General features: G+C 43.1%; 1 protein-coding gene across 2 annotated transcripts in view; it reads right to left on the reverse strand.

Moving 5' to 3' along the window:
- Nucleotides 1–18929, reverse strand: part of FLT4 (fms related receptor tyrosine kinase 4) — a 340007-nt gene that overhangs the window by 48846 nt on the left and 272232 nt on the right. For both annotated transcript variants that reach the window (XM_040345001.1, XM_040345000.1), the window contains exons 20-22: nucleotides 7701–7789; nucleotides 3402–3546; nucleotides 2077–2171 (exon numbers count right to left, since the gene is read on the reverse strand). In XM_040345001.1, the coding sequence (XP_040200935.1) occupies nucleotides 2077–2171; nucleotides 3402–3546; nucleotides 7701–7789 (329 nt within the window). The remainder of the gene's footprint in view (nucleotides 1–2076; nucleotides 2172–3401; nucleotides 3547–7700; nucleotides 7790–18929) is intronic.

Raw genomic sequence — 18929 nt, forward strand, 5'->3', positions numbered from 1 at the left:
TGGTCTTCAGTAGATGCAGAAGGGTTAGGTTACACTGGGAGGGTAATTAGAGTAAAGACATAAAAAGAGGCGCTATGTGAATATTAAAAATAACAATGTTACATCAAAATGAATACAAATAACACATTAACAAGTATTCACATGATATTAAATGTCCCAAATATTGTACCAAATCAAATGTCAACAATAAATGTAAAGTGCTCTTGTAATTTTTTTTTCTTATCATTCCACGAAATTAAATATACACATTGTTAAATAGATAAGTCAGGGTTGGTATTCTTCCTTTGTTTATATCTCACAGCTGGTTACATTTGGCGCAGTTTCTTCCACAAATATGAGTAGGACCCTATGATTTTAAGTTGATGTGAGTCATATATTTAATAAAACACTGTACTGTTTTCTTCACTGGTCTGTCATTTTTATGATGTTGTGGTGAGGAGAAGAGCATTATCCCTGATAATCCGGAAGGAGGTTAAGGAGGAGAGGAGTTTTTTCCTGGTAAAGAAAGTGTACAGTGACCTTCTTACCTACAATAAGCGGTCATGGTCATCTGGTAAGTGAGCACTTGTTATCAGTACCACAGGTGATATTTCAGAGGGGTTTATTATTGGTGGCACTTTTGGTGGGATGATAAGAAAAAATTAAAAGAGCACTTCACATTAATTGTGAACATTTGATTTGGCACAATATTTGGGTCATTTAATATCACATGAACACATGTTATCTGTATGAATTTTGATGTAAAATTTTTTGTTTCATATTTACATAGCACCATCTTTTTTGATTTATTTACTATAGTAAAAGTGCTATTGCGGTGCACATGGTGGTGGCAGCTAATACATGTGATGGGGGGTCATCATTGGTTTATGTAATATTTGCAGATTGTATAGTTCCATATAGCACAGGAATGCATTGTTAATACATCAAGGCAATTTGAGTATCCATTTTTGGACATGCCCTGGGTGGTTACATAAAACTCACCCTTTTGGGACCCAAAAGGAGGGACTGTTAGGAATGCCTCCACTTATTAATACATGTCATTTGTTTAGTTGTGTCCTAAAATGGCCTAAGTGCCGGTTCACACAGGGGCAACCTGACTTATAGTGCGACTTTGCAAGGCAACTTCAGCACGACTTGGATCAACTTTCAACGCGATTTAAAGTTGCCTCCAGGACAGGCGACTTTGGCTGTGGCCAATCACAGAATAATCAGTTCTGTGGAAGGGAGGGGTTTGCCTGCGTAAACTATTTTCTCTTCCTGTAAAGTTGCTTCAGTTAAGACAGAGATCCGACTTGGAGGCAATTTGGAGGCAACTTCCATTGAAATCTATGGGTACAAATTGCCTAGAAGTTGCCTGAAGTAGTACAGGAACCTTTTCTGAAGTCGGAGCGACTTCAGTAGTGTACATTAAGACGGCTCTCATTCACTTCAATTGAATTTCTCATGTCGCGCGACTTGGGGCGACACAAGTCGGATACCAAGTCGTGGTACTGTGAACCGGCACTTAGACCCATTCCTTTGTTTTGTTTTTTTTAACAAATGAACTATGACTCTATATTGTGGGTGGATTAGCAAAATCATAGTCTATATTAAAATCTTACACTTGGGCATCTCATCTTTTCATTGCCTTAACATTTATACTGTACCAATCTGCATTTTAACAAGCTGCATAACTCAAGCCAAGACAAGATATATATATATTTACTGGTCTTAAAAAACGTAACTCCCTTAGTACATGGCTTGGTCATAAGGCTACTGAGTTTTCAGCTCTTTTCAGTTTATTATTTTCTGTGTTGTAACCATAGAATTGCCATTTCTTTGGCCTGATATTTTCAGCTAACCTTAACATCAGAGTGTAAATTTGCTTTTTGTGACGTTGTGAAGTTCTGTATTTACTCTCTTCGTTGTACAAAACCATGACAATGTTATGTTTGCAACTCCCATATATGCATACATACTACATGTTTTGTAATTGTCATTCCATCAGTTCTGTTGTGTATGTTCTAAAGACAATAAAGCCAAAAAAAAAAAGACAATAAAGCCTTTTGTAAAATAAAAAAACTTCAGTCCCATTACCTTTCTGGATGACAGGAATTCCATACCACGGGCCACTTGGAAACTGTAGCAAATCAGATCTTCCATGGTGAGTGGACAATGCCACAAATCTTTCACTGCAAAAAAACACATTGAAAAATTGTAAAATAGTCAGAATGTTTTTTTTTGCCTATACTGTAGAAAATTGATATCCCATAAAAAGTATTCTTAGTAATCTCAGTTTATGACTGAGGTTATTCATAGCTAGCAAGTCACAGGAGATACTGACCTAATGTTTTATTCCTTGCTAAGCTATCATGTCAGCACAAAAGGAAACGTAGCGAGAATTATTTTTGAACTGAATTCTTACATGGAACCATGTATAAACTGGGCTCTTCAATGGGACAATTTCAGAGGAACTCCAGTGGGTAGAGGGAAGCATAGCAAGAGGAATTGCTGTATTGTCTAATCAAATGCAGTTATCATTCCTGCCTGTACCTTGGCTCAGTTCTGGTGATGTGGCATTACTATCAGTGAGGACATTTCTGTACCTGGAACCCATATTGCTTTGACATATTTTTCAATGTAAAGTTTGACCCAACCAGGGATGGCCCATCTTTTAAGGGTGAACGGGTGCCTTCCCCTCTATCCACGTAACCCCCTGTATAGTTAATGGATAGATTCATGCATAGCATGAATCTATCCACAGCTGGTCACAGTGGCCTCCCCGTGTTCATGCATCCAGCCCCTTTCAGGACGCCGGGCATGTGAATTACAGCTGTGTTTTTTTTTAAGCACCTGATTAGAGCCATAGGCTCTAATAGGCTTTAAAATAAGGTGGACTTGGAGCGCAGAGCATTGCGCTCGGAGCCCACCCAGGTGTGTTAGAAAAGCAAATGAACATTCGCTTTTCTAACACCGAATCGCTTCTCCACCAATCAGGAAGAGCGGGTCTGATGCTCGTTCCCCGATTAGCTGAAAGGTCAGGCGATCCTATTGGACGCCTAGAAGAAGGGGAGGAGACCCACAGCAGAAGCCGCTGTGATCTCAGAAGAGAACAGGACACAGAAGACGCTGCCAGATGTGCCCGCTGATCCCCGATGTGACCGCCGATCCCCGCCACAGATGGGATAAGTGCCGGTGGACCGGCAGACAGCGAGGGGAGGGAGTTTGAGGTGCTGGGGGGTGTGGTTGTTTGCGTCCCCCCAAACAAAAAACCACCAGCCGCCACTGGACCCGACCATGAGGAATACATATTTTCAGATAGGCACAACCTGCTATTTCAACCAGATAAAAGTCATGAAGATATCCAACCCGTACCACACTACCTGCCCTAATCCTTATGAGTGTTATGTGGTAATTCTTACTCTCTGGATTCCTCTGATTCTGATTTTTGGTCATCAGCATCCTGCCAAAAATGGTTTCTTCATTGATTCCTTCTCTGCTTATCCTGTCAGCTATTACAGCTTCCACCATTGAACGGACCTGACTGCGTGACCGTGGAGATCTCTCCTGCAAAGTATATAAGGACAATTAGCAGCTTGTTAAACATGTAAGTGGCACAGACTCACTGATAAAGAAAAGAGAAAGTTCAGTTCATTTCGGTAAGATGTGCTGAGAGCAGCCAAAGTGCTTGTCATGAAAAACACAGCAAAGGTAATGATATTGGAGTTGTATAGAAAGTATTTAGCTATCTTAATTTTCTTACAAATTCTGTCACAACTCACAATGTCTTCCACTAGGGATTTAAAGCATTATTAAACCCAAAAGCAAAACATTTTTTGCGGATTACCAATTCTTATGTCGCGTACACACAACCGTTTTTCATGTCATGGAAAAAAATTAAGTTTTTCTCAATGTGATTCTTGTCAAACCTGCCTTGCATACACACAATCGTGATAAAAAATGCTTGAGCAAAGCGCAGAACACGTACAACGGCACTATAAAGGGGAAGTTCCATTCGAATGGCGCCACCTTTTGGGCTGATTATGCAAATTTTACCCTTCTCATAACTTGCTTCTGAGCATGCGTGTTTTTTCCCCATCGTTAAAGCCTACACACGACCGTTTTTCACGACGAGAAAAACGACGACGTGAAAAACAACAAGATAAAATAGAGCAGGTTCTAAGTTTTTAATGCCCATTTTTCTCGTCGAGAAAAATGCTCTGGAGCCTACACATGATCGTTTTTAATAACCAATTTAAAAAACTGCATTTTTCTCGTTATGAAAAATGGTCGTGTGTACGCGGCATTAAGCTTTCTTTCTTCTATTACAGTAAAACCTTGGATTGCGAACATATTTCGTTCCAGAAGCATGCTTGTAATCCAAAGCACTTGTATATCAAAGCAAATTTTCCCATTGGAAATAATGGAAACTCAAATGATTTGTTCCACAACCATTTATTCATAAGTCCTTCAGTTTATAGTCCATATAAAAATATTATAGCGATGTGATAAGTTGTGTAACCATAAAATGTCCATCCACAAATGTCAGCCTCCCCAAGGGGATTAGAAACAAAATCCAGCAGGAGCTACAGAGTATAAAAGAGAGAATAGACGCCTCTAAGTGTAGAAATATGGTTACATTTAATAATGGTACAACATTTAGCAACTCACATTTTTGATGATTAAAAGAAGCACTTCTAAGGATGCAGGCATCTGGGATAAATCAATCCACATAAACCGTCCTCTGCACCGCCGGCTCTCACCACTATCAGTCTGCAATCATGACCGGGAAGACTACCCTGCAGTAGAGCGATCGGAAAGCGAGGCTTGAGCTGCTAGTGGAAGGGACGACATCAATGGCATTGAGGAGAATGGTCTATGTGGACAGCTTTACCCCGGATGCCTGCATATTTAGATGTGCCTGTTTTAATCATCAACCATGTGAGTTGCTAAATGTTGTACCTTCATTAAATGTAACCATATTGCTACACTTAGAGGCACATCTCTTCTATTTTATACTCAGTTGTGACAGGACGCTACTCTTATATCAAGACATCGCTTGTATATCAAGTCAACATTTATAAAAAAAAATGCTTGTGAAAATGCCCTTAAATCAAGGTTTTACTGTATTAACTGGGGATCTGGCCAGTAAGTCAGTTTTTCAACATAACAAGCTCTCTTGCAGATGTATCAGTTACAGGGATGAGACAAACCATTCAACACGGACAGGGGTGTTTACCATAATCAGTTTTGTTTATGTAACAGTTTACTACAACTGCATATAAACTGTTAGCTGGAATTTGGCTTGAATTTATTAGTGTATCTAAATCTGCTAAGTTAATCACTCCCCCCAACGAGTGAGGGCACTCTCACGAAGCACTGTTCAATCCATCATCTGAAAATGGAAAGAGTATGACACAACTGGAGAACATTAATTAGAGAAGCAGCCAAGAGGCCCATGGTAACTCTGGAGGAGATGCACAGATCCACAGCTCAGGTGGGAGAATATGTCCACAGGACAACTATTAGTTGTGCACTCCAAAAATCTGGTCTTTATGGAAGAGTGGCAAGAAGAAAGCCATTGTTGAAAGAAAGTCATAAGAAGTCCCATTTGCAGTACGGGAGAAGCCATGTGGGGGACACAGCAAACACCAGGTGCTCTGGTCAGATGAGGCCAAGATTTAGCTTTTTGGCCTAAAAGCAAAAAAGCAAAATGCTATGTGTGGCTGAATACTAACACTGCACAACACCCTGAACACACCATCCCCAACGTGAAACATGGTGGTGGCAGCATCATGTTGTGGGGATGCTCTTCTTCAGCAGGGACAGAGAAGTTGGTCAGAGTTGATAGGAAGATAGATGGAGCCAAATACAGGGCAATCCTAGAAAAATATGAGTGTGCAAAAGACTTGAGACTGGAGCAGAAGTTCACCTTCCAGCCTGACAACGACCCTAAACATTAAGCCAGAGCTACAATGAAATGATTTAGATCAGTGGTTCTCAACCTGGGGGTCGGGACCCCCTTGGGGGTCGAATGACAATTTGGGGTCACCGAATCCTGAGCTGTTCCTGAATCCCGCACCGCTCTCCCAGCCTTTTCATGGCTACCCAGCAGGGCTGTCCCTGGAGCTTGCGGTGGCCCACTTAGCCTCTTCGCAGCCACCCATTCAATTCACGGCGTGACTGGGGGGCAGAGACTAGATGTCAGCTGGCTGGTGAGGAATGTGAAGTGGGAGGGGCTGGAGGAGACCCTATCTCCTGATTTTGGCATAGGTGTCACTGCTGCGGAGACACAGTGAGTACCATAAATGGTTTTAATACCGTACGAGTGGAAGGGACTCAGGGAGCGCTAAGTATCCGTGGGTTAGGGGTGCAAATTACTTGTCTTGCCTTGGGTGCTGACAACCCACGCTACAAAAATAATTTTACTGTAAGGCCTCGTACAGACGACCGGACATGTCCGGCCGGAAAATTTCTGTATGATGGTTGTACACACCATCATACAGAAATCCGCGCGTACACGATGCGCGGTGACGAGGCACCGCCGTCGCCGCGGCGATGTGCGCAGCCCTGGAAGTTCAATGCTTCCACGCATGCGTCGAAGTGATTCGACGCATGCGAGGGATGGCGGCCGCTCGGACATGTACGGTGAGTCTGTACAGACGACCGAACATGTCCGACGGACAGGATTCCAGCGGACATGTTTCTTAGCATGCTAAGAAACATTTGTCCGCTGCAAAACGGTCGGCTGGACAAATGTCCGCTGGAAACCTGTCCGGTCGGCCATACACACGACCGAACATGTCTGCTGAAACTGGTCCGCGGACCAGTTTCAGCAGACATGTTCGGTCGTGTGTACGGGGCCTTAGGGGTTCCCACAACTTGGGAAATTTTATCAAGGGGTCACGGCACTAGAGGTTGAGAACCACTGATTTAGATCAAAGCATATTCATGTGTTAGAATGGCCCAGTCAAAGTCCAGACCTAAATCCAATTGAGAATCTGGCAAGACATAAGAAAATTGCTGTTCACAGACACTATCCATCGAATCTGACAGAGCTTGAGCTATTTTGCAAAGAAGAATGGGCAAAAATGTCAAAGCTGGTAGAGACATACCCAAAAAGACTTGCAGCTGTAATTGCAGCGAAAGGAGGTCCTACCAAGTATTGACTCAGGGAGGCTGAATACAAATGAAAACGAACATATTCGCCAGCACACAGTGGATCGTCGATTACAACCAAAAATGTAATGCAAAACAAACATCACAATATTCGCACTATTGTGATGTTTGTTTTGCATTACATTTTTTGGCGTAATCGACGATCCACGGTGTGCTGGCGAATATGTTTGTTTGTTTGATGGTTCCGGTGCCCAGCTGGTGATCGTTTCAGCACCCACCTTTTTTCTATGAGCCGTTTTACCAGGAACATGTGCAATTGGTAAAACGGGGGCCCAAAAAAAAAGTTTGCCCAGGGCCCAAACCATATTAAAGACGGCCCTGCTGCTAGTGGCAGAGGAATTGTGGAAGATGCATGGGATCGTAAGTATTTAATTATTCAATTAAACTTCCCATGCCAGCTAGTAATGTATTTCTCATTTCCTGAATGGAAAACAGATGCTACATAAACAGAAGCAAGTCATGGAAGATGAATGAGGAACGGCAATTGACAATGTGATGGATGACAAGAAGGACAGGCCAAGTGGGAGGGCGTGTCTACGTACCTGATAGGGAATGAATCCATCTCTCTTGGTCCTCAGATAATTAGACAGATTTCCATACTTGCAATATTCTACAATAACCATCAGTGGTTCTGAAATATGCATATAATATTGTTATAATGACTGAATAAATATATGCATAGATATAATTAGGCACGTGAAGTTTATGCAAAGAGGAATGGTGCAATACGAACAATTAAAGAATATTGGCAATCAGTTTCTGTAAGTTACTTACCTTACACACTGCTTATTGCCTTATAGCCAAGAAATTAAAAAACATTTTCTCTGTTAAAGTTTGTTTCACATTTTAGGGGTGTGTTAACATCTTTTACATTTTCTGAATTTTGTTTTTAAGATATGTTTATTGATTTTAACATATTGCCTAACGCAGTGCACAGAAAAAAAGGCAATACACTCAACAAGCAATGAATAATAAACAATAATATGCAATTATCATCACACATGTCTCTTGTGGTTATTAACTATATTGTTTACAGTGAACTATACAGTCAACGGTGTTGTGGTTCAAGTAGATAGTAGATGAAATGAGTAGGGTGGTTGGCACAACCAAAGAATAATATAACTAGCACAGTGACACTGGGGTGAGAGTCAGAGGGCTAGCTAGCCATCTGCACCAGATTTTATGAAATGTTTTAGCTCTTTTACAAATCTCAAATGTGAGTTTATACAATGGTAAAGAGTCATTGGCCCGGATTCACAAAGCACTTGCGCCAAGGTATCTCCAGATATGCAGCGTAAGTGCAAATATGCGCCGTCGTATCTGTGCGCCGAGCCCACATACTAAGATACGCCTAAAAACAGGCTTCATCCCACCGACGTAACTTGCCTACGCCAGCGTAGAGTGGGCACATATTTACGCTGGACGCATTTGGCGCTCACATTGGTTTTCCATTTAAATATGCAAATGAGGGAGATACGGCGATTCACGAACGTACGTGCGCCACTGATATGAAACAACTATGTAGGTAATTAAATTTTAAGTCTTGAATCTGCTTGTTGTAGGACAGTCAAAAACAACATAATTGGGAAGCCCAGACTCAGGAGGTGGCAAAGAATCAATTGATTCCTTGCCACCTCCTGGATCTGCACTTCCCAATGCTGTTTTTGTCTGTTTCTCATTTGGTCATCTGAGTGCGGTAGAAGTGGTCCAGTGTGACTTTTATAATAATCGTATTTATCGGCATATAACACGCACTGGCGTACTGTATAACACGCACCCTCATTTTAAGAGGGAAGTTTCAGGAAAAAAATAAAAATGTAAATACTGAACTTTGAAGCAAAATAAGGGTAGCTCAGGAAGTGGGTAAATCCTTCTGGGGCTGATGCCTGACAAGGGAGGGCAAAGAGAAACAAACTATTTGCAGGAAGGGGGGGCTTGTCAGCCAGTGTGTGTTGTGTGTCTCTCTTAGCTCCCCCTCCCCCTGTCAGGCAGTTTCATTCATTGCTTAATGTATTGCTCTCCGACGACCAACAGCCACCCCCCCCCACCCTCACAGACCAATATCTTTTTTTTAGTCAGCTTACATTCAGATGATTTGTACCTGACGGGTAAAGGGTTCTGTCAGATCCAGCAGACATTCGCCTGCTGCTCTGCACACAGAAGCCAGTCTGATGCCGCGTACACACGGTCGTTTTTTGTGATGAACGTAATTTAAAATGACCGTGTGTGGGGAAAACGTAGTTTTATGTCTTCTGAAAAACAACCAAAAAAAAATTCGAACATGCTTCAATTTTTTATGTCGTTTTTCAAAATGTCGTTTTTTGTGTCATAAAAAATCATCGTGTGTAGCTAAAACGACGTTTAAAACTACGTATTTAAACCCGCGCATGCTCAGAAGCAAGTTATGAAGCGAGCCTGAATGGAACAGAGTTCCGCCGTACGTGCTGAACGTAAACGCGCTTTGCTAGAGCATTTTGAAAAAACAATGGTGTGTAGGCAACGTCGTTTTTTTAAAATGAAGTTTGAAAAACGTGTTTTTTTTCCATGAGAAAAAATGATGTTTTTTTATCACAAAAAACGACCATGTGTACGCGGCAACTCTTCTGACAGGGGGGGTTCGCGCTGATTGTTTATCAGCACAGCCCCCCCCCCTCGGTTGCCAACACTGGACCACCAGGGAGTGCCCCCTGGCAAAACAATAAAAAAAAACAACAATAAAAAGAAAAAAAAACACAATCGATGGCAATCAGTGCCCACAAATGGGCACTGACTGGCAACATGGGCACTGGCTGGAATGATGCCCAGCAATGCCATCAGTGCCACCCCTGAGTGTCCATCGGTGCCACCCAGTGTCCATCAGTGCCACCTCTTAGTGCCCATCTATGCCCAGTGCCCACCTATCAGTGCCCATCTGTGCCACCCATAAGTACCCATTAGTGCCACCCATAAGTGCCACCCATGAGTGCCCATCAGTGCCACCTATGAGTGCACAGTGCCGCTTATGAGTGCCCATCAGTGCAGCCTATGAGTGCCCATCAGTGCCGCCTATGAGTGCCCATCAGTGCCACCAATGAATGCCCATCAGTGCAGCATATCAGTGCCCATAAGTGCCGCCTATTGGTGCCCATCAGTGCCACCTCATCGGTGCCCATCAGTGCCACCTCTTCGGTGCCCATCAGTGCCGCCATAGCCGTGCCCATAATTGAAGAAGAAAACTTACTTATTTACAAAAAAATTAACAGAAAAAAATAAAAACTTAATCTTTTTTACTTGTTGCGCAAAAAATAAAAATCGCAGAGGTGATCAAATACCACCAAAAGAAAGCTCTATTTGTGGGAACAAAATGATAAATATTTCATTTGGGTACAGTGTAGCATGACCGCGCAATTGTCATTCAAATTGCGACAGTGCTGAAAGCTGAAAATTGGCTTGGGCAGGAAGGTGCGTAAGTGGTTAAACTATATCGGCGTATAACACGCACATGCTATTTTCACTCTGTTTTCAGGGTGAAAAAGTGCGTGTTATACGCCGATAAATACGGTACTTAAGCTCCTTGGTTTACTTTCTGAGCTTGGCTCCCTGTTGGAATTGTTCTAGGACAGTGAATTACTATACGGTTACGCCATGGTCAGAATGACGCCCTGGAGATTGCACCTGATATAGAAACCATTTAGCAATAACAATTCCCACAGCTCTAATTTCCTTACAATACATACAAATTCTGTGCAGTTATGCTGTACCTTGAAGTTATCTGTGCTTCCTTGGTCTAGTTACATTATTTTCAAATGTTGGTATGGTGTATTTAAATGTGTTTATTTGATCCTAGTGTAGGACATTGGGGGTATGGAACCTTTTACTGTGATCAGTAAAATTCTGGACTTTGTAAATGACAAAACCAAAGGACCTTTTCGTATCTAAAAAATTTCCATGGAAGTCTTCATACTGAAGAAAGCATGTCTGATCTGAGCAGGACATTTAACCTGCAGCTTCCACAAATTTCTGTCAGCATTCATACAGTGGTAGGCATCCAACAAGCACATCTTTTTACTGCAAAAACTGTACCACATCAAGACTCCCACCAAAATGATAAAAGGAGTCAACTGTTGCAGTTGGTACAGCTTTCTAATGGTGGTATAAATTACTTTTAAAGGGGTTGTAAAGGTAAAAAATGTAGGGCCAGATTCACGTAGGTGAGCGGCGGCGTAACGTATCGTAGATACGTTACACCGCCGCAAGTTTTTATCGCATGTGCCTGATTCACAAAGCACTTGCGATGAAAACTACGCTGGCAGCCTCCGGCGCAAGGCTGGCCAATTCAAATGGGCGTGTGCCATTTAAATTAGGCGTGCTCCCGCGCCGGGACCTACTGCGCATGCTCAGTTTCGCAATTCCCATCGTGCTTTGCGCGCTGTGACGTCATATTTTTGAACGGCGACGCACGTAGCGTAATTCCGTATTCCCGGACGGCTTACGCAAACGACGTTCATTTTTAAATTTCGACGCGGGAACGACAGCCATACTTTAGACAGCAATACGTTTGCTGACTAAAGTTAGGGCACCCAAAACGACGACTAACTTTGCGACGAGAAACTAGACTAGCGGCGACGTAGCGAACGCGAAAATCAGTCGTGGATCGCCGTAACTCCTAATTTGCATACCCGATGCTGGTTTACGACGCAAACTCCCCCCAGCGACAGCCGCGGTACTGCATCCTAAGATCCGACAGTGTAAAACAATTACACCTGTCGGATCTTATGGATATCTATGCGTAACTGATTCTATGAATCAGTCGCATTGATAGATAGAAACAGAGATACGACGTCGTATCAGGAGATTACGCCGTCGTATCCCTTTTGTGAATCTGGCCCGTAATTCCTAAATAGCTTCCTTTACCTTAGTGCAGTCCTCCTTCACTTACTTCCTTGGACTACTGGAGAGTCAGGACGCTCTCTACGTTGCAGATAGAGAAAGGAGCTGTGTGTTAGTGGGCGTCCTGACTCTCCTGTAGTCCAAGGGAGGGGGCGAGCATGACACTCCACACCAGGGAGAAAGCCTTGCATTACTGTATGGAGTTACAGACCAAAGAACAGGAAGTGAGGATTTCTCAGAAGAAATAAGGACATTCAAAGCAAAATCGAAGGATGAGGTAAGTGAAGGAGGACTGCACTAAGGTAAAGGAAGCTATTTAGGAAAAAAAAATACCTTTACAACCCCTTTAAGCTTAGAAGAGGTAATTTTTTTTTTACTTTATTTTGATTTGACTGCTGAACTGTCACTTTCTATGAATATCCTGTGTGAATATGAATTTATGTGGATCTACTTCACGGGCATACAGGGTAATACTACATACAATAGTTGGCTATTCTCTTCTCCAAACACAGTGCAGATCTTTCTGGTTATAAGAAGTAATTGCTTGAATATAAAATACATTGGCAGGTCAGGTAATTGTGTGCTTAGATGTTTTAGTGGATAATATTATCCCGTCTGGGCAATCAAGATGGCCAAAGATCTCAAACTCATAAAAAGCCAGGGAGAAGATGTCATGGTCACCACCATCAATTCACCAGGAGGGAAGAATGGGTGATCTTTAAAGGGTTTAGTTCTGCTTTAAGAAAACAAAGTACCTATTGTCTGAGAAACTTTTTACCCAAAACTCTTCAGGATACTGGTGCTTTGACACATTATAAAATTCTGCTTGCCTTTAGCCCTAACGTAATCAGTTGTGAAACACAATATCCTATACAGACAGAATAGGAACTCCCTGAGGAGAAAGTTTGTCTATGAGGTAAGATTCAAATGAGTTATCACACACAGCTGCCTCTTTTATCAGCTTATAGTTTTAGCTTAGAGGCATCAACATATTCATATTCAGGGATGACTAACACATTAGCCATGTACGCAACTGAAAATTCATCCTCACAGCGATGAGAGAAATTTCCCTCCAAGTAATATTCTCAAATGAAATGTCCTTCTCTGAATCACAATAACTTTTTGATGAGTCAGAAACTGTAAATAAGATTGAGATTGCCAACCTGTAGTTTTTCATCTGCGGGTAAGCTGGAGATCTCAGAATGCCATGGCTTTTAGTTACTTAAAGAAAACAAATTCGCAAAAGAAAGACATAGGCTGCCATTCCATATTTCCTTCTGACTATGGTAGGTCTCTGGTATGTAGAGAAGAAGGCAAAGTCCGATATGATTCCCCAGACTGTGAGAAGTCGGTGTGCTGGCTTATGGTGTTTTCCTTACACCAGAACACAACGTACAAAGGGAAAAGGCAAAAATTCAATACTTACACGTTTCGGCGTGTATCCTTAATGATATCAGTAGGGCTACACGCTGAAATGTGCAAACCCTTGTATTATTTGCACCCCATTCAGTAACAATAAAATTAACTTCTTTTGGAAAATCTAGTTGCTGGCTTCTCCCTTTGTACATGGTAAGTCTCTGACTGTCCTGCTAAATCTCTGATGTCAGTCCTGATCTGAATGCTGGTCCATGTCCATGACTCAAAGTATTTTTACTGTACCAACATGACAGGCTGGCAAATAAGACTACATATTTCTGTTATACTACATATTTCTCTTCGTCTTATGATTTTAGTCATTAAAATGGATCTTAAAGCGGGGGTTCATCCCAAAAAAAATTATTTTAAATTAGATCTAGCAAACTAATGATACTAAGGACATTTATTTTCGGGAGGTCATTTTTTTTTCTCTGTACATACCTTTATATCCTGATTTTGTCCAGGGCTTCCGGGTTCCGATGACTGCGGGACTGGGCTTTCCTATCCTTCGGTTCGATGATTGACGGCTTGTGAAACAGGTCCCCTGTCGTACAACGAGCGTCAACAGATTTCCGGAAATAGCCGAGCTGCGAGTCGACACTATACGGCGCCTGCGCAGTCAGCTCTACACGGCGGGCGCAGGCGCCGTATAGTGCCGACTCGCAGCTCGGCTATCTCCGGGAATCTGGTGACGCGCGTTGTGCGACAGGGGACCTGTTTCACAAGCCGTCAATCATCGAACCGAAGGATAGGAACGCCCAGTCCCGCAGTCATCAGAACCCTGAGGCTGGGATAGGAATGCCCAGTCCCGGAGTCATCAGAACGTGGAAGCCCTGGACAAAATCAGAATATAAAGGTATGTACAGAGAAAAAAAAATTACCTGCCAAAAGTAAATGTACTTAGTATGCTGGCTCTAATGTTAAAAATTAGTTTTTAGGGTGAACCTCCACTTTAACAATTCTCACTTTAGATTAATTAATCGGGCACTTGCCAGTATTACCAAATCTCAGGATTATTATCGGAAGTTCCTTTTGCTTGGTATGAATAAACACTGTTGCTTTCCTTTTAGCCTTGGCATATAGATCGTATAGCCTCTGGTAACATAACATTTACGACTGTTTTAATCTATACTTTGAACCCTATCCTAACGACTTAACCCTAATAAGTGGTCTAGCAAGGCAGAAAAAAACAGAACCTGTATATGTAAAATGTTTTAATCTGTATTTCTTTATATATCTTTAAAGGGTAAAGCCTGGTACACACTATACGTTTTTTTTTTTTTTTGGGTTAAACTGAAAAAAAAAAAACTTGTCAGCTCCTGCACACTCTGATCAGCGCTCTATGCCATTGGCGAAGAGTGCTGGTTGGGAGCCGGTTGGGGCTGGTTTTCCACAACTGATTGGCTATTTATGCTGCTTCTGTCTGCCCCCTTTGTACTCTGCTCTACAGAAACTTCAAGAGGTTGATACCAGAGTCAAAGTCAGCAGCTTGCACTTAAAAAAATAAAAAAAAATAAAACCCTTAAAAATATGTTCTAAGACATCAACCATATCCTCTTCTTTATTGAGATAAATAGTTTTTCTGCATGTGTCTATTAAATCATTAAAATGTCTCAGCTCATGTAATAATGAACAGTTATGGGTAGATTTAAGATACAATAAACGATGCAACACCTGTGTAATTTAACACAATAAAACATTGACAGTGGGAGGAATAAATAATATTTCACTTTGCAGCCTTGCAATTTAAACCAATTTAACAGACCATGATGTATTTTATCTGTGTTATCTGAAGAATTCCCAGAATGCTGCTTCTGTGAACACGTAATAAATCCGACTGCAAATTGGAGCTGGCACACAAATATGTCAATCTGTCATTTTAAGTCAATGGGTGCCACATTCTGAGCTAAGGTCAAGCAGCTATTTGAAAGTTTGTAATGCAGGATAAAGGAATATGGAAGCAAGTCTAGCGACATGCATAGTGGAGAATTTAAGTCAAAATCTGGAAAACTATTAATATGACCTTGAACTTAATTTGTTTGTGTTTTGATGCCTTACTAGGAAGGTAACAGGAAGAGTTAGGAAAGCTTATCAGTAGATAAGCCGACCTAACTCAGAATCTACGCCGACTTATGTTTAAGTGTATTCTCAATCAGAGATACACTTAAACATATCTAAAATACGACGGCTTGCGCCGTCCTATCTTAGGTTGCAATATTTCGGATGGCCGCTAGGTGGCGCTTCCATTGTGGTCGGCGTAGAATATGTAAATTAGTAGATACGCCGATTCACGAACGTACGCCTGGCCGACACAGTACTTTTACGCCGTTTACGTTAGAGATAGGCCACCTAAAGGTAGAGCTAGGCCCTAGTTGGAATAGTAATGTTAAGTATGGGCGCCGTTCCCGCGTCGAAATTCGAAATTTTTACGTTGTTTGCGCAAGTCGTCCGTGAATCGGGATTTACGTCGTTTACGTCCACGTCGAAATCAATAAGCCCGTGCCACGTACTTAGCCGCAATGCACATTGGGAAATGTAGGCGCCCGGCGCATGCGCAGTTAAGAGAGAACTTCAAAAACGTAAGGTCAAGCTCCATTAACATAAAACACGCCCCCTTACACACATTTGAATTAGGCGCCCTTACGCCCACCCGCTTTAGGCTACGCTGCCGTAACTTAGCAGGCAAGTACATTTTGAATCATGTACTTGCCTCGCTAACTTACGGCGGCGTAGTTTAAATGCCTTAAGCTACGCCGCCGCAAAGTTGTGGCATTGTATGTGAATCTAGGCATGAATCTCAGTTTCTAGCACTAAAACCCTGCAAAAACCTATATTATAGTGTTTTGTTCATACTGAACAAATGAACCACAAGACAGTTTTGGCATGTGGTGACAGGCTTTTGTATTCTTCAAGTAAGTTTTGCCTTCCCATACCAGTCTAAAAAAATGCAAAACCTGCCTGAAGGGGGTCAATAGCATGTGTCTTCTCAAACTCTTGTGAAACTAATGCCATCAACACAAGCCCAAGGCCCGCCAACATTGACTCTTTCATATATCTCCCCAAGACTTAATTGACAAGATTTCTGATGCAAATACATATTAAGCATTAAAGAGAAAGTAAATCCTGATGGGTTTCACTTCCTCTTTTTCCTCTGCAAAGTAAACGCATAATGGGCCCATTATGTTGCACTTACCTGCACAGGAAGCCTGCAATGACACCGCTGTCCCCGCTGTGTGGAAGCATCCATCTTCACCCCTCTTCCTCCCGGGGGCCACGGACTGGCCGGAGTGGTGTGACGTCACTCCCACGCATGTGCTTGGGAGCTACCAATCATGGCACAAGCCCTTTAGAAATGGCACGGTCGCGCCCTCTCTTCAGTGCGCATGAACCGTACAGATTTAGGAGATAGTTCCAGTACCTACAGGAAAAGCCCTGTACACACGATCGGTCTCATGGACCGTTTTCATCGGTTAACCGATGAAGCTGACTGATGGTCCGTCGCGCCTACACACCATCGGTTAAAAAAACTATCGTGTCAGAACGCGGTGACGTAAAACACAACGACGTGCTGAAAAAAACGAAGTTCAATGCTTCCAATTATGCGTCAACTTGATTCTGAGCATGTGTGGATTTTTTTTTTTTTTTTCCAATTGTTTTTATTGAAGTTTTCACAACATACAAAAAAGAAAATTTAAACAGACAATACAAAGACATACAATTACACAGCTCAATTGTGCATATATTATACAGGAAACTTTGTGCTACAAATCACTACCACAGTGTGCTTCAGTTGCAATGTCAGGCATGATGGGGGCAGGGGTGCACCCCGCCAGCAGTATGGCACCAACTCACGTGTCGACACCTGAGACTAATCCATATCAGCAGTGGGACCTAGGTTAAATGATAGACGTGGTGGTTATATGGAACAATCATCCAGCAGTTTCCGACTCAGCCAACCAGGCTCGCCAAACTTTATCATACTTCTGTGGACATCCACGGTTGAAATATGTATCTTTGTACAGGGGGAGGCTGGAGTTGACCAGACGTCTCCACTGCACCAGGCAGGGGGGTGTGGGTTTCTTCCAGTGCATAGCAATATTCTTACGTGCGTAGAAAAGTAGCAGGCTTATCAGTGTACGTTTAGCTGAGGACGGAACAATGTTTTCAACGATACCCAGGAGGCAGACTTCCATTGCCAGGGGCAGTTGGACTGCTGCAACCTTGTTAACCAATGTTAGCACCTCCTCCCAATATTGTTTCACTGCAGGGCACTGCCAGAAGATGTGAGAGAAGTCGCCAGGGGAGGCGCTGCATCTCCAACACTCCGGGGAGTGCGCAGGGTTCATTTTATGAAGTCTATGCGGGGTGAAGTATGCTCTATGCACAATTTTAAATTGCACTAGTCTGTCCCGAACCGAGACCAGGGTGCTAAAGGGAAGGTCCCACACGTCATCCCAATCGTCCGTGTCCAATGTGGGTATGTCACTCTGCCACCTGGATCTCAGCCCGTCCAGGGGAGGGAGAGACACAAAGGTCAGGTAGGAGTACAAGCGCGAAGTGGGCTTCGCATCACATCCAAACCTAAGCGTTCTCTCCAGCTCCGACTGGGCCAAGATGCATGTTGACCGAGGAAATTGAGCTGTAAACGCATGTGACAGTTGGTGATGTCTGAAAACATAATGTGGAGGTAGATTAAATGTGGACCGGAGCTCCTCGAAGGGCATCAACTCATTTTGCGAGACAATGTGTGACATCAACTTGATGCCGCGTCTCGACCACGCAACAGGATCTGGAAGTCTATAGAAGTGATCTAAGGTAGGGTTCAGCCAGATAGGGGCATTGGGGGAAACCTCGGTGGGTTTGCACTTTTCAATAGCTAGCCCCGTCCGCCATGCCCGTAGCGTGGTAAGCATGGAAGGTGTCAGGGGGTACGGCGCGCCTGGGCCCCGGAACAACAAGAACCGGAGGGCCTCCAGCGAGCCGACCACCGAGGCTTCCAGGGCGGTGGAGGTGTTAGTCCCGTCCGGGCTCAACCACCAGGCCGCTGTCACCAACTGGGTTGCCAGAAAGTATTTGTAGCAGTCGGGGAATGCCATTCCCCCCTGTGTCCGTGGCCTCATTAACGTTGCCAATTTGTATCGTGGCGGAGAGGTGCCCCAAATGAAAGAGGAGAAAATTCGGTTTAATTTGCAAAAGAAGGACTTGGGCACCCACTGAGGGGAGTGGCGGAAGAGGTATGTAAGCTTTGGGACGATTTTCATTTTAAGGAGATTAACCCTTCCCCAGACAGATAGCGGGAGATTTTCCCAGGCCTTAATCCTCGACTGAGTCTCCAGGAGGACTGGGGTCAAATTTAGTAGAATAAAGTCTGTGGCCAAGGTTGAAACATTTACTCCTAGGTACTTGAATGAATCAACCCAACAGAGAGGGTTATCAGGTGGGGAGGTAGACCTGGCCGCTTGGTCAATCGGGAAGAGCAGCGACTT

This window comes from Rana temporaria, chromosome 3 (assembly GCF_905171775.1).
Source record: "Rana temporaria chromosome 3, aRanTem1.1, whole genome shotgun sequence".
In the NCBI taxonomy this organism is placed as follows: Eukaryota; Metazoa; Chordata; class Amphibia; order Anura; family Ranidae; genus Rana; species Rana temporaria.